The sequence below is a fragment of the Empidonax traillii genome, unplaced genomic scaffold (genome assembly GCF_003031625.1).
Source record: "Empidonax traillii isolate 1590-97213 ecotype Southwest subspecies unplaced genomic scaffold, ASM303162v1 scaffold40:size2234952, whole genome shotgun sequence".
NCBI lineage: Eukaryota > Metazoa > Chordata > Aves > Passeriformes > Tyrannidae > Empidonax > Empidonax traillii.
Window position 1 is genome coordinate 2,167,465 of NW_020955233.1, and position 12,073 is coordinate 2,179,537.

The 12,073-nt window shown below is 44.6% G+C and overlaps 1 protein-coding gene and 1 long non-coding RNA gene across 5 annotated transcripts in view; one reads left to right on the plus strand and one right to left on the minus strand.

The window, feature by feature from the left end:
* Positions 1 to 12,073, plus strand: part of MYO7B (myosin VIIB) — a 50,941-nt gene that overhangs the window by 18,943 nt on the left and 19,925 nt on the right. For all 4 annotated transcript variants that reach the window (XM_027878380.1, XM_027878379.1, XM_027878381.1 and 1 more), the window contains exons 16-27: positions 2,184 to 2,321; positions 3,284 to 3,436; positions 3,979 to 4,077; positions 4,576 to 4,670; positions 5,400 to 5,484; positions 6,080 to 6,298; positions 6,888 to 6,989; positions 7,601 to 7,747; positions 9,006 to 9,215; positions 10,114 to 10,281; positions 10,560 to 10,640; positions 10,978 to 11,105. In XM_027878380.1, the coding sequence (XP_027734181.1) occupies positions 2,184 to 2,321; positions 3,284 to 3,436; positions 3,979 to 4,077; positions 4,576 to 4,670; positions 5,400 to 5,484; positions 6,080 to 6,298; positions 6,888 to 6,989; positions 7,601 to 7,747; positions 9,006 to 9,215; positions 10,114 to 10,281; positions 10,560 to 10,640; positions 10,978 to 11,105 (1,625 nt within the window). The remainder of the gene's footprint in view (positions 1 to 2,183; positions 2,322 to 3,283; positions 3,437 to 3,978; positions 4,078 to 4,575; positions 4,671 to 5,399; positions 5,485 to 6,079; positions 6,299 to 6,887; positions 6,990 to 7,600; positions 7,748 to 9,005; positions 9,216 to 10,113; positions 10,282 to 10,559; positions 10,641 to 10,977; positions 11,106 to 12,073) is intronic.
* LOC114054849 lies at positions 447 to 3,378 on the minus strand. The gene is made up of 3 exons (XR_003570599.1): positions 3,239 to 3,378; positions 1,136 to 1,248; positions 447 to 559 (listed from the first exon to the last, which is right to left on the minus strand). It is a non-coding gene; the product is annotated as an uncharacterized LOC114054849 (long non-coding RNA).

Consider the following 12,073-nt stretch of genomic DNA (forward strand, 5'->3'; position numbering starts at 1 on the left):
GCCTACCCATTCTTACAGAGGGCTGACAGGGAGCACAGCAGAGCAAAGAGCTGTGCTGTCACAGAAAGATACTCTGTCATCTCGTCCCAGTGACACCTGTAGAGACAGTCTCACTGCCCTGCATACTGCTGCGAGTTTAGCTCTCCCTCCTTGCCCAGAGGCTTTATGACAAAGTCCATGATGGCTCATTGTCAGGCTCATCTGTGCCTGGTGGTGGAGGGAGCCTTGTCTGTGCCCAGCGAAAATGAGGGTGTAAAGTGCAGCAGACTGGAAACAGCGCTGGGGCAGAGTTCAGCTTCTTTGCCCTGCTTCAACTTTCACATACTGTGATTTCTGAGCATTTAACAATGTAGTGTCATCAGTGTGTAAAGGTACTTTTGCTTTTACTGTTTACATCTTTGAGTTTTCCTGTTGGGACACAGAACCATCAGCTTGCTACCTTACCTCTTATCTTCTATTCTCCTGGCATTGTTTTCTGATCCTGTTCTTTCTTCCTCTGTCTTTGTCCCAGTGTGGCTTTCTGCTGTCCAGATCACCTGGCCATGGACAGGTAAACATCCTGGGGGCAAAGAACATCAGAAGTGGTACAAGCAGCAACAGAGAACTGGCTTAGCATCTCTTAAATGCTATGAATAGCTTCAGGTTAAATATCAGGTCTATCTGCATTGCTCTAATGGCTTTTGTTCCTATAAATAAGGCCGTGTTACTGAAAAAAGAGCACAGCAGCATGTCAAGAAAGGAGATACTAAATGTGGGCTATCCATTTCAAAATGCACAGAAATCAGCTGAAATACCCCTATTAATTTTCAAATAATTAATAGGTGGGGCTACCATTGGGAAGCTTAAGAAGCAGGCTACAGAAAAGAATAATGAACTAAGGGCCAGAAAACACTTTTTTGTCTTGAGGTCCCACAGTTCCTCTCCTGACACACCAGGGCAGAAAAGTCACCATTAAATCAAAAGTCAACAACAAATTCAGCTTTAACAGAGTTTTACATATGTGAGATCATGAGGGCATGGGCTCCAGCCTTTTGTGGCCTTGCCACTGCAGGTACAGCAGAAAGGCCTCTGAGGTCTGGGAGTGAAAGCTTTTAACTCTTACACAGCTTAAATATGTATATGCTGTTATCATTACCTACTTCAGATGCTTGTTAGCCCCAAGAGGCATCTGGGCTGTGACAAGACATTCCCAGGAGCTGTTTGCCAAAGACAAGTCTTTGATCACTGGAGGGCAGCCTTGCCCTGTAACTAAAGCAGAGGGTGGCAAGTTGAGTGTTCAAAAGGGCACTTCAGATGTAAGAACAGAGCAGAATGAAGTACTGGAAAGACCATGGAAGTGAGAGGAGCACTAGACTTTAAATTATTTACTTGGAAAAAAATAAAAAAAAACACCACAACCCACTTACCCACCCCCCCATCCCCTAAAATGAGCAAACCAGCTGTGTTGTGCTGCAACAATCAGCTCCATGCCTGTATGGAAAAGGCCACTGGAGTCCTTCTGTTACTTGGAATCCGTACTGGTGTCACTGCAATTTCATAGAACATACTGAGAGAAGGAAGCTTAAGCCTAATGTGATGATTTGTGTGGAACTGTGCTGTCAGAGAAGCTGGGGAGGTCTGGAGTGGCTCTCAGCCTCCAGTAAAGGTTTGCCTTCTCACTGCTTACTGTAGTATTAATGGGCAAGGTGATCAGTCATCCTGATCCCTAAGAAATAGGCTGTTCTGGATCTTTAGCATTCTTATCTATGATGACAGCAAAATGTCTGGCCTGGAGGTTATTACTGCTTTGGGAGTGGCTGTTCCTCACAAGGCTTTCAGGCACACTCCCAGGAATCACACTGTGTAGGGCACCCAGGTTCTACACTAAACACAGCCTTGGTTAGAAGAGACAGGTGTATGCGGGCTCCTGTAGGTAGAATTTCTTCTACCACAGCCTAGTTCATTGCTAGAACTTAGTGCCCAAGTAGGTGAAAGCACTTAATGGGGTGTCTTTGCAAGAATAAACCAAAATTAAAAAGGTGAAAATGTCCAATTTAATTACCATGTAGGTAAAAAAAATAATAAAAAAAATAAATTTCCATGTAGTTGTGTGATACTGCTATGCTGTACAGAAATACCAAGTTTTATTAATTGGCCTCTGACAGTGAATGATGTAGCAGTCAGCACATGCTTACTCTTCCCAGGGCTTGGATACCACCAAGCGTCTCTCTACTCTGGGAGGACAGTTCAAGCAATCCCTGGAAAAACTAATGAAAATCCTGGAGCAGTGCCAGCCGTACTTCATCCGCTGCATCAAGCCTAATGACTACAAGAAACCACTGGTAATGTTGTAACAATATGAGCTCTTGTCTTCAGTAAGGTTTTTAATCGGAAAAAGAGCTGTCAGCTGCTGTGGAGCACTTCAGAGCTGTACTTGGCTGCAGCAAAAAGAGCTGGAGTACAGGCTATTCCTTCAATTAAGACAGTAGGAAGATATAGCATTGTTAATGTACAAAAGCATCTCAAAAAATACATCCCACAGTAATGGATGGCAAAAAAAGCACATACATGTGTTTCTGAGCAGAGTTATAGATATATAGTTATCTTTTCTGTAAAGCAAAAGACAAAACTGGAGAGCTTGTAGCCCCTCAGGAAGGGGACAAAAAAAAGCATTAAGATCCCACCATGCTCATACTGTGAAAGAGCCTGGGAGAGAATAGGAGAGCTGTTGGAGTTTGTGAGAGGGGTGGTGTGGCTTAGTCTGACACTGCAGGAGCAGAGGAATCAGTTTGTCATTAAGACACTTGGCTGGAACTCGGGAGATCTTGATTTTTACACTAAAACTTCGTATGGTGTTGGTCAAGTGAATATTTTGGAAGCCCTGCATGTGGCTTAGTGAGCCTATCAGAAACAAGCAGCACACCTGCTATGCTTTGCATGGTGTGCCCAAAGGGCCTAAGCTGCTACTGCAGCTGCTCACGCCTGCAAAACGATACGAACAATTCACTGCTCATCTGGAATTGTGGTTCTAGAATTTGGAAATGGTTACTAAAGCCAGAGTGAAGTTAATGGACTGTTTCTTCTGCTCATATGCACAAACTTGAGGGCCCTCTGGGGTAACTTGTTTATGCCTGTAATGAATTAATTCTGTGCACTAAAGAAATATGAAGTACAATTAAAAAAAGCATAGTAGGCCATTTTGCAGGCCCTCTGAGGTTGAGGGTTAATAGATAGGTTCTGAGGGAGGCTGGATGTGTACCTTCTTACAGGGCTAAGTCTCCTCCTTGTGTGCTTTCCCCGTCAGTTGTTCGACCGGGAGCTGTGCATCAAACAGCTGCGATACTCGGGGATGATGGAGACCATCCAGATCAGGAAAGCCGGGTACCCAATTCGCTACACCTTTGAGGAGTTCTTTGAGAGATACAGGGTTCTCTTGCCATGGTCTCTTCGACAACAGGTGTGTAAGCAAAAACATGGTTTAAGGCTAATTTAACTTTTCCTTATGAGGCTTTAGTTTTTTCCATGGTAGGAAGTTCTTGGATTATTGCTGGCACAGTTGAGAGAGCTGTCATCACAGGAGCTGCCATCATGGCCACTGTCACCACAGTAATTACAGCTAAATACTTACATACTCACTTGGGCCTTAGCTGAAAATGCACAGCTGTTTTTAGGTCCAGCTGTCCTTGGCCTGCTCCATATAGACATCCTAGGCAGGATGAGCCTTCAGATGTTTCTTTTCTGTAATCACACACTTCTCAGGTCTCTGACATCTTCCTCACACTTGAACTCTGGAACGTTTGGCCATGCAGTCCTGTTCCTTCTTTTCCTGACCATTTGAGCGGAACCACTTTCATTCATTATTCTGTCAGCCCAGAGGTCAGCAAGACCTCCTCTGTTTCTGTTCTTCGCCCTTTGAAATGCAGGGCAGTAGATCCTTACATAGCACAGCTGCTGTGTTTCACTGCCAAGCCCTAACATCATCATGCTTTTGCACATCAGCTGAAGAATGACATTCGACAGAGCTGCATCAGCATCGCCGAGGCAGCGCTGGGCAAAGATGAGAGCTGGCAAGTTGGAAGGACCAAGATTTTCCTTAAAGTAAGTAAAAAAGGACAGTTTATGGTCTCTTCTCCTGAAAGACTGGATGCTTCACAGTACAGTTTGACCTGCTTGTGCAGCAGTGGTGACCTAGGAGGACTCAGCTGTCTTATAAACTCTCTTGAATATGAAGCTGGATCTTTGTTCCTGAAGGCCAGATAATTCAGTGGAGACAGTTTGGTGTAGGAGAGGCTGATCCTGTTCCTGAACAGTACAGTGCAATGTAGGACCATGAAAAAGAATGGGGTACTAGTACACTGCTGCAGGAAATCACCTTGCCTGTAGCATTCCCCCAGGTAAAACAGTCTTACTCCTTGTTTATAACAGACCAGGTGTGCTCACGTGGTGTGTACTCATCCTACTGAAGTCCCATGAATGCATTTTAATCACATTATGCTACGTCATGCTGATTTTGGGCCTCTTTCAGACCATGTGCCTAGTTTTCAGAGGCTGTGGGTGTGTCTGCTCACCTGGTATATCCACACTTTCTTTTAACAGGATCATCATGATACTGTGTTGGAGCTGCAACGCGAAAATATACTCACAGATAAGGTTCTTCTTATCCAGAAGGTGATGAGAGGATTGAAGGACAGGTCAGTGCTCTTGTAAAAGGGAAGTCACTTTGGTTTGAAGCAGTTAACTTTGTGGTGCAGCTGAACACACTCTGTGCAGCATTTCTAAGCATGAAATGTACCAATCTACACCTTCCACCAGCCCTAAATTCCATGCTCATCACTTAAGAATGCACAGTGTATCTGTGCAGATTTTGCACAAGAATTTGTTTTGGCTCTTTTTTTTTTATTTATTTTCACAATGCTTTTCAAAATGCAGGACTGTGGCACATGCAGCTTGTATGAAGAGGAAGGGTTGGAAGGAGGATTTGTTCTTAGTATTTCTAGTAAACAATAGACATCTGAAAAGCAGGAAATCCCTATGCAATCTGTGTCCTCCTCAGAACTACAAGAATTCTCTTATTTAGGATGCTTCTTTGATACAATACCTAGAAAAGAATCAGATAGAAATTAACTAGTTTCCTTCTCTTTGCCAAAGATGCATAATTCTTGCATTTTGTCTGGTTTTAGTTTGAAATAACTTATCCAACCTTGATGTATGGGGTTTTCAGTTCTTACAGAGCTCTCTGACCATAGCAATGAATTTGGTCTGCAGTTGTTGTGAGTATTTCTGCAGGAAACAAGGCTGAGATCAGACTGGAGAAATCCCAGGGAAAAAAGGGAAAAAAATGTCACCTTATTCTTTATTACTGTCATAAGAAGTAACAGAGATAACCTATTGTTTGTTACCTCACATGTCTATCTGCTTAGGAAGCAGTTCCTGAAGCAGAGAAAATCTGCTGTAGCCATTCAGTCAGCCTGGAGAGGCTACTGCTGCCGGAAGGACTTCAAAATGGTAAGATGAAGGTGTATATACATATATGTATATATATATATATATCTGTGTGTGTGTACATGTGTGTGTTTGTTTATCTACTATGCCCTGCCACACTGAGTAGACTTTTAGGAATGAAGATATTCCCAACTGAAGGGAGGAGATGCAAGGTGGCAGGGTATAAAGAAGGGTGTAAAGTCCAAGGAGGGCTCTGGGACCTCTCAGGGCTTGCTGAATTGTGCTTTCTGGTGAAATAGGAACCCTACTCCACTGCTTCTCTTGTGATTGCCATATCCATGGCTCCAAGGGTGTGACTTTGTTTGTCTGCTTGCTTCCATTCACTTGGCTTCATTTCTGCTCTGTCCCTTCCCTTGTCATAACCCCAGGCTATCACTGCTGCTCTCTGGAGCCATTCCCTGAACAGATCCCCCAAACAGCTCTACGTATCTAGTTTTAAAGTCGTATTATTGGCAGCAAATAAAGCCTAACAAGTACTATTACATCGGCTGCTTCCAGTGTCTTTATGCAGTTACTGAACTGTGTTGCCCTCTCCCCATCCCAGCTCACTGGCAGTCTCTCTGGTGTTGACGTGACTCCCTGTTTCTCCCATCCTCAGGCAATGCTGGGTTTCGGGCGCCTGCAGGCCCTGTACCGCAGCCGGCAGCTGGCTCAGCACTACGGGGCCACCCGGGCCCGTCTCATCAGGCTCCAAGCCCGGTGCCGGGGGTTCCTGGTGCGCCAGAAGCTGGCGGAGCAGAGGAAAGCCGCGTGTGTCATCCAGGCGTACGCGAGGGGCATGCTCGCTCGCCAGACCTACCGCAGGAGGAAGGGGGAGGTATGCTCGCAGATGCCTCGGGAACACCTTGCTTCTCTGAAATTCCAGTGCCATGAACAACAAGCATTGTCACAGCATAGCGCTAGGTGTGGATGTTCATTTGGGGGGATTTTATTTTGAGCTCTTGTCAAGCACAAAAGCACAGTGTTAGGCAGACTGATCTTGTTTACATTTGCTTTATGTGATCATTATCAGGGGTCAAAACTTCACTGACACAGCTGAAGGGGTTTTGACAGAAGGCAGGAGAAAAGATGTGTGCGTGTATCTCTCCTGCAAGGGGAGATCCATTTCTACAGCAAGACCTGCTAATGGCACTCAGGGCTCCATGAAGGGAACACTAATGCAGTGTGTCTCATGTGCTACCAGCCCTTGATGGTCCACAGCACGTGGGAGGCCTCTCCATGATTTCCTTTCTGTACGAATGCTGTACAAACAAGAAAAAGCCAATTTGCAGATTTGTGTGTCCCCTAAAATGCCCAATCTAGAACTGAGTCCCTGTTGGGAAAAAGTGCTGGTGTGGACAGCTTGTTAATGGCTGAAGGGACCTGGCTCAGCAGTTGTACAAATGGTCACAGAATGTTGTCCACAGAACAAGCTGGAAGCCAGGAATATTGACTTGGAAGAAGAGAAACATCTCATCCAAGTCCTTGGACCAGTGAAAGCAAGTGAAGAAGCTATGAGATTACAAAAGGTAGGTATGTTGGTGAAAGAACACTGAGTGCAGTGTTCCTTGGCTGACAAGAGAGCTTGCCCTTGCCTAGCCCAGACCTGCAGGCTTGTTCAAACATCTGAGCGCTGCTATATTTTAAGAAAGAGAAAACATAGTTGTAAACCTATTTGTAATAATGCTTTGAAAATGGGAGAAGCCACATACACATTTCTGACTGCAGCATAAGCTGGCACATTAGCCAAATATGCCCAACGCTATTACAACCCCCTGACACAAAACCTTTTTAAATTTTAAATATTGTGGGCTTTTCTGCTGCTAGAAATTCTGTGTTTTCCCTGTATTATCTCTTGTTGATAAAGTTCTTGAATAATTGCACATCATTATCAATAGGCCAACAGCCCATAAGGACAGCTGTAGGAGCAAGGCCCTGCTGCTGGTGTGCCAGGTCTTTGTGACTGCTTGGCACAAGCAACATTTGATTTCCCATTCCACTACTGCACTGGCAGGGCTGGACCTCACTGTCACACAGCTCTGTAATAGTGTTTCATCTTCACACTCCTTCCTTCCAACAAAATGATATTCAAGTCATGCCTAACCTATATCTGTGTTTATTTCTGCACCTGGCAACTCAGGAGAGAGAGGAGGCCGAAGCAAGACAAAGGAGCAACACACCGACAAATCATGACGTTATCAGTGACCAAGAAATGGTGGACAAAATTTTTGGATTTTTACCTTCTATGATTGGAGGCCAAGAAGGACAAGCTCCTCTGGGTTTTGAGGTACTGAGCTGCAGGCTGGTAATGGGTCACACTTATCCCTTGTGTAAGTCCATCGACTGCTGGAATTCCATCAGTGGTCAGTTCTGTTTAATGAACCTCTGTACAGTGAAAGAATCACCCAAATTAGTCATCCAGACAGTTACTGTGACATCAGAGGTCAGTTCCCAACAGTTTTTGGTCAAGTGCATTTTGAGGACTATGTAGCTTCTAACTGCAGATTTGTTTCTTAGGCACAGCCTGTTACACTCTGGATTTTAAGTCATAAGTTACCCAGAGTGGTTACAGTTTATTTTAAGACTTTTTAAAAGCCTTTTGGTTCATTATAACCTCTAATTAGCATCCGGAGAAAGAGTCATACACTCTTCTCTAAGAGAAATACTTTTAATTTAGTGAGAAAAATAAGATATTTTGGCAAAAGGAGTAAAATATAACCAAGAAAAAGCATTTCACTAAAACACTCAGTACAAAACCCCATTCCATAAAATCGATATACTAGCTGTAGTAAAACACAATTCACTGGTTTTAAGTTACCCACAAGAGAAGGAAAAGAGAAAAAGAAGAAAACAGATTAAAAGAGTAAAGAAAAAGAGACGAAAGAGAGAAGTAGAAAGGGGAAAGTGGTCACATGGTCAGGCAGCAGCAGAAGAGAAAGAGAGAGAAAAAAGAAAAAATAGTTACCAACTAGATCTGATGGTTCCCATGGTTCAGGTTGCCAGAGAGGAGGGAAAAGAAGGAAAGAGACCCACATGCACACACACAGTGAGTTGGTTCCAACCCATATGAATAACTCAGTGAGATTTGGATCCAGGATCTCACGCAGACAAACAGTGCCATTCTCTGCATTTGGTACCAAACTCTGTTGGTGATTTTCTGCCTGAAAGCTGAAAGTTCATAACCCAAGTTATCCCATGTTCTTAAGAGTAAAACTTGATATATACTAGTCCTGACAGCTGTAGAGGATAGAATTGCATAGTAAGAGGTGGGCAAAATAGAATGGTCTGGGTTAGTGCAGGATATAAACAATGAGGTAACACCTGGATTTTCCATCAGCAATATTGCTGCTGAGGACCAAGACAGAAAGGCCATATGAAGTGGATGTATCTCAGAAGAACAAGCTCTGAGTCCAAATGATCTGTTGGTAGTAGCTTTGAGGTTAGCTGGAAAGGAGGAGCTATGACAAAGAAAAAACAAAAACAAAAACATAAGAATATCAGACTTCAGAGAAAGAAAATATGCTTCTTCCTCATGTTCTGCACAGGACTTGGAAACAAAGCCTAACAAGCTGGAGGAGGTGGACCTGGACATGGTTCCCATGAGTGTGGAGCTCGAAGAGGAAGCAGACGGCTTGGAAGAGTACACCTTCCCCAAGTTTGCAGCTACTTATTTCCAGGGGTCTTCTACACATACCCATATCCGGAGACAGCTACGGCACCCACTACTCTACCACGATGACAAGGACAATGTCCTGGTATCTTGCTCCTTCTTCTTGTTGAACCTGCTCTGTCCACAGCCCTGGCATTACAGCTCCCCTCATCCTTGGGTCCCCTGCCTCAGGCACAGCCCTGGGAGCCAGAGACTCTAGAGCCAAGCAGATAGTCTGAAGCATTTGTATGAAAAGTAACAGTTCCCTTTGGCGTTTTGTGGCGCTTTGCAGGCAGGCACTTCCCACAAACACCTGCCCAACACAGGATCTCTGGTTACCTTCAATCTACCCAAAGAGGGAACTCAGACTGTTTTGTTTTGACTTCTCCAGAAGTTACCCTTTGGGGGCAAAAATGGACCAGAGAGAAAAAGCACAAAAGCTCACCCATTTCTCTGCCCTTGTTAAGAATTGCTGGTCTATGAGTAAGGACAGAAGGGGAAGGGCCAGGCCTCCAATATCCTGTTGAACCAGAGGGGGATTAGGGAGGATGTTTTGCTTGATGCTAAGCAGTCTTGCAGAACTGAGGATCCCATGTGTCAGGAACTTCAGTATTACTTGGCTTTCTAGTTCTGGCCATGAGGGCTCCTGGAAGATTCCACTCCACTTCCCAGCTGGGCAAATACAGGTGCAGTTCAGCCAAGGTTTCTCCACCTCACTCCAGCCACAGCACACCTGCAAGGTGCCAGTAAAGGGAATGGTGAGGGCTCACCAACCACAGAGCAAATCTGATATTCTCACCAGAGCTGTACCCTCTTCCTTTGGCATTAAAGTGTTGTAAGTGTTGCTCTCACATTGTTTGACGTGAAACTAAACTCCTGGTGTAAGTAGAATTTTAACAATTTGGATTGGGTAAAGGAAAGAAATGCTCTTATCTAAACAGGCAGAAATGGCATGAGGCACTGGTTCTCTTGGAGGTGTCTGATTTTGCTTTCTACTACTACAGGCTTCTCTAGTTGTGTGGGTGATCATCCTCAGGTTCATGGGAGACCTGCCAGAGCCAGCAATGTTTGCCAAGAATTCCACCACCAAGAGCAGCTCCGTGATGACACAGATATATGACACACTTGGCAGGAAAAATCAGGTCCAGCTGAGGACTGACAGCCCGAATATGGTGAGAGAAGCAGGCTATGTTTGTGTTTTCGTTTGCTTTCCTTGGTTTCTGTGCTGTTCTACCAAGAGTGAGAAAAGCAAAGGAACCCTTTAATCCTACTGTACTTGAAATGCTAAGAGTACAAAAGAGCTTCAGTTAGTCCTGGGCAGGACACTGCAGCTCCTTCTGGCAGGACAGGACAAAACAAAAACATCTTCACTTGAGCATCTTTCTGTCCTTAATGAATCATTCTTGCTGTGCACTGAACTAATTTCCTATAGTGGTAATGTGTGTTGCAGAGAGAAGGCAGAAGGGATAACAAAATTTCGAAGGGTATCTCATCCCTGAAGCTGAAACGGTCATCCAAGCTGACAGGGAAGGTAAGAGGTGGAAATAAATTGCATCCCTTTCTTCTTGCCTGGAACCTTAACCTTCACCTGCTGACAGATGTAACAGCAACCTCCCAGCTGGGAACTTGTTACCCTGAGAAGCCAGTGCAGCCCCGTGTGGGATACTTGGTGCAGCCTGCTTTGGAAATGATCCCCATGTGCAGTGCTGTCATCCATTCTCTGGCAGAGAACACAGGGAACAATTTATTATTGAGAATTGCTGGCATTACACAACAGTTTGCCCAAAGCCCTGAGCAGACTGAGAACTGCCATGTGCTTAGGGCTGGACAGGACAGTACAAGACAGTTCTACTTGGTTTTTCCTTCAGGTGACAGACCAGCTGCGAAGTGGAGAAGAGGCTTTCCAAGAGGACACCTCGATCTCTGAGAGACCTATGTCCAACCTAGAAAAAGTGCACTTCATTATTGGCAATGCAATTCTGCGTCCTGCCATCAGGTAGGAATTTTGTACCTCCCTCCTAGAACCAGACGCCCATTACATCAAGGAAATCCAGCATTCCCTTTCCACAGTCCTGAGAGTGACTCCTTTATTGTCTTTTCTGGTATTTTCATGTTGCAGTTTAGGCCAGCTGCCTTCATGTCTGGCTTTCTGAATACCCCACAGGTATGGAAAGGGGCAGAGCTCAGGGCTGTAACCCTGTCTGGTGGAACACAGCCCTAGGATGAGGGAGAAGAGCCACTCAGAAGAGTAAGGAATATGGAGTTAATGTACACTAGGGGGATGAGAGGTTTCCCAATAGCCTGTTGCTGAGTCCTCAAGCAACGTCCCTAAATCAGAGACAGCTGAAGGTCTGGATTGCTGAGCGTATAAGCCACTAAGAAGAAATCCTGACCACAAGCAGTTGTGAGCCTGGACCTTAGGCCAAGCATGGTGTGAGGATAAGACAGAGGCTGGTTGGTCCTGGCCTGATCCCATGAATCCTCTCCTCTGTTTTAGCTTAAGTAACGCTTTTCTCTAACAAAGCCACAGGCCCTGCCTTGACCTCAGTCATGGGCTGCTTTCCTCTCTACACGGTCACTTTATTTCAGTCAAGACACTCCTTGAAGCAGATTCTCAACTGGCAAACATTGCCTTCCATCCATGTATCATAACAGCCACAGGCTAAGTACCTATCCCCTCAGGCTCTGTTCTATCAGGGAACCAAAAATTTATCCAGCTTATGTCATCCCACATGAGATTTGCCGAATGTGTGTTGCAAGAGTCTAGAGAAATTAAGATGATTTTTTAAAAGAAGTTTTGTCCCTATACAGATTTTTGGATCTGTTTCCCATATGTCCTTGCTGCAGGCAATTTGCATTTTCAGCAGCTCACTCTGAAGTGCTCTTTCCTCCATGCCTGTCCAAGGATTCACTCCAAGTTTGTATATAAATATAATTACAAAAATATATATAAATATAAAAATA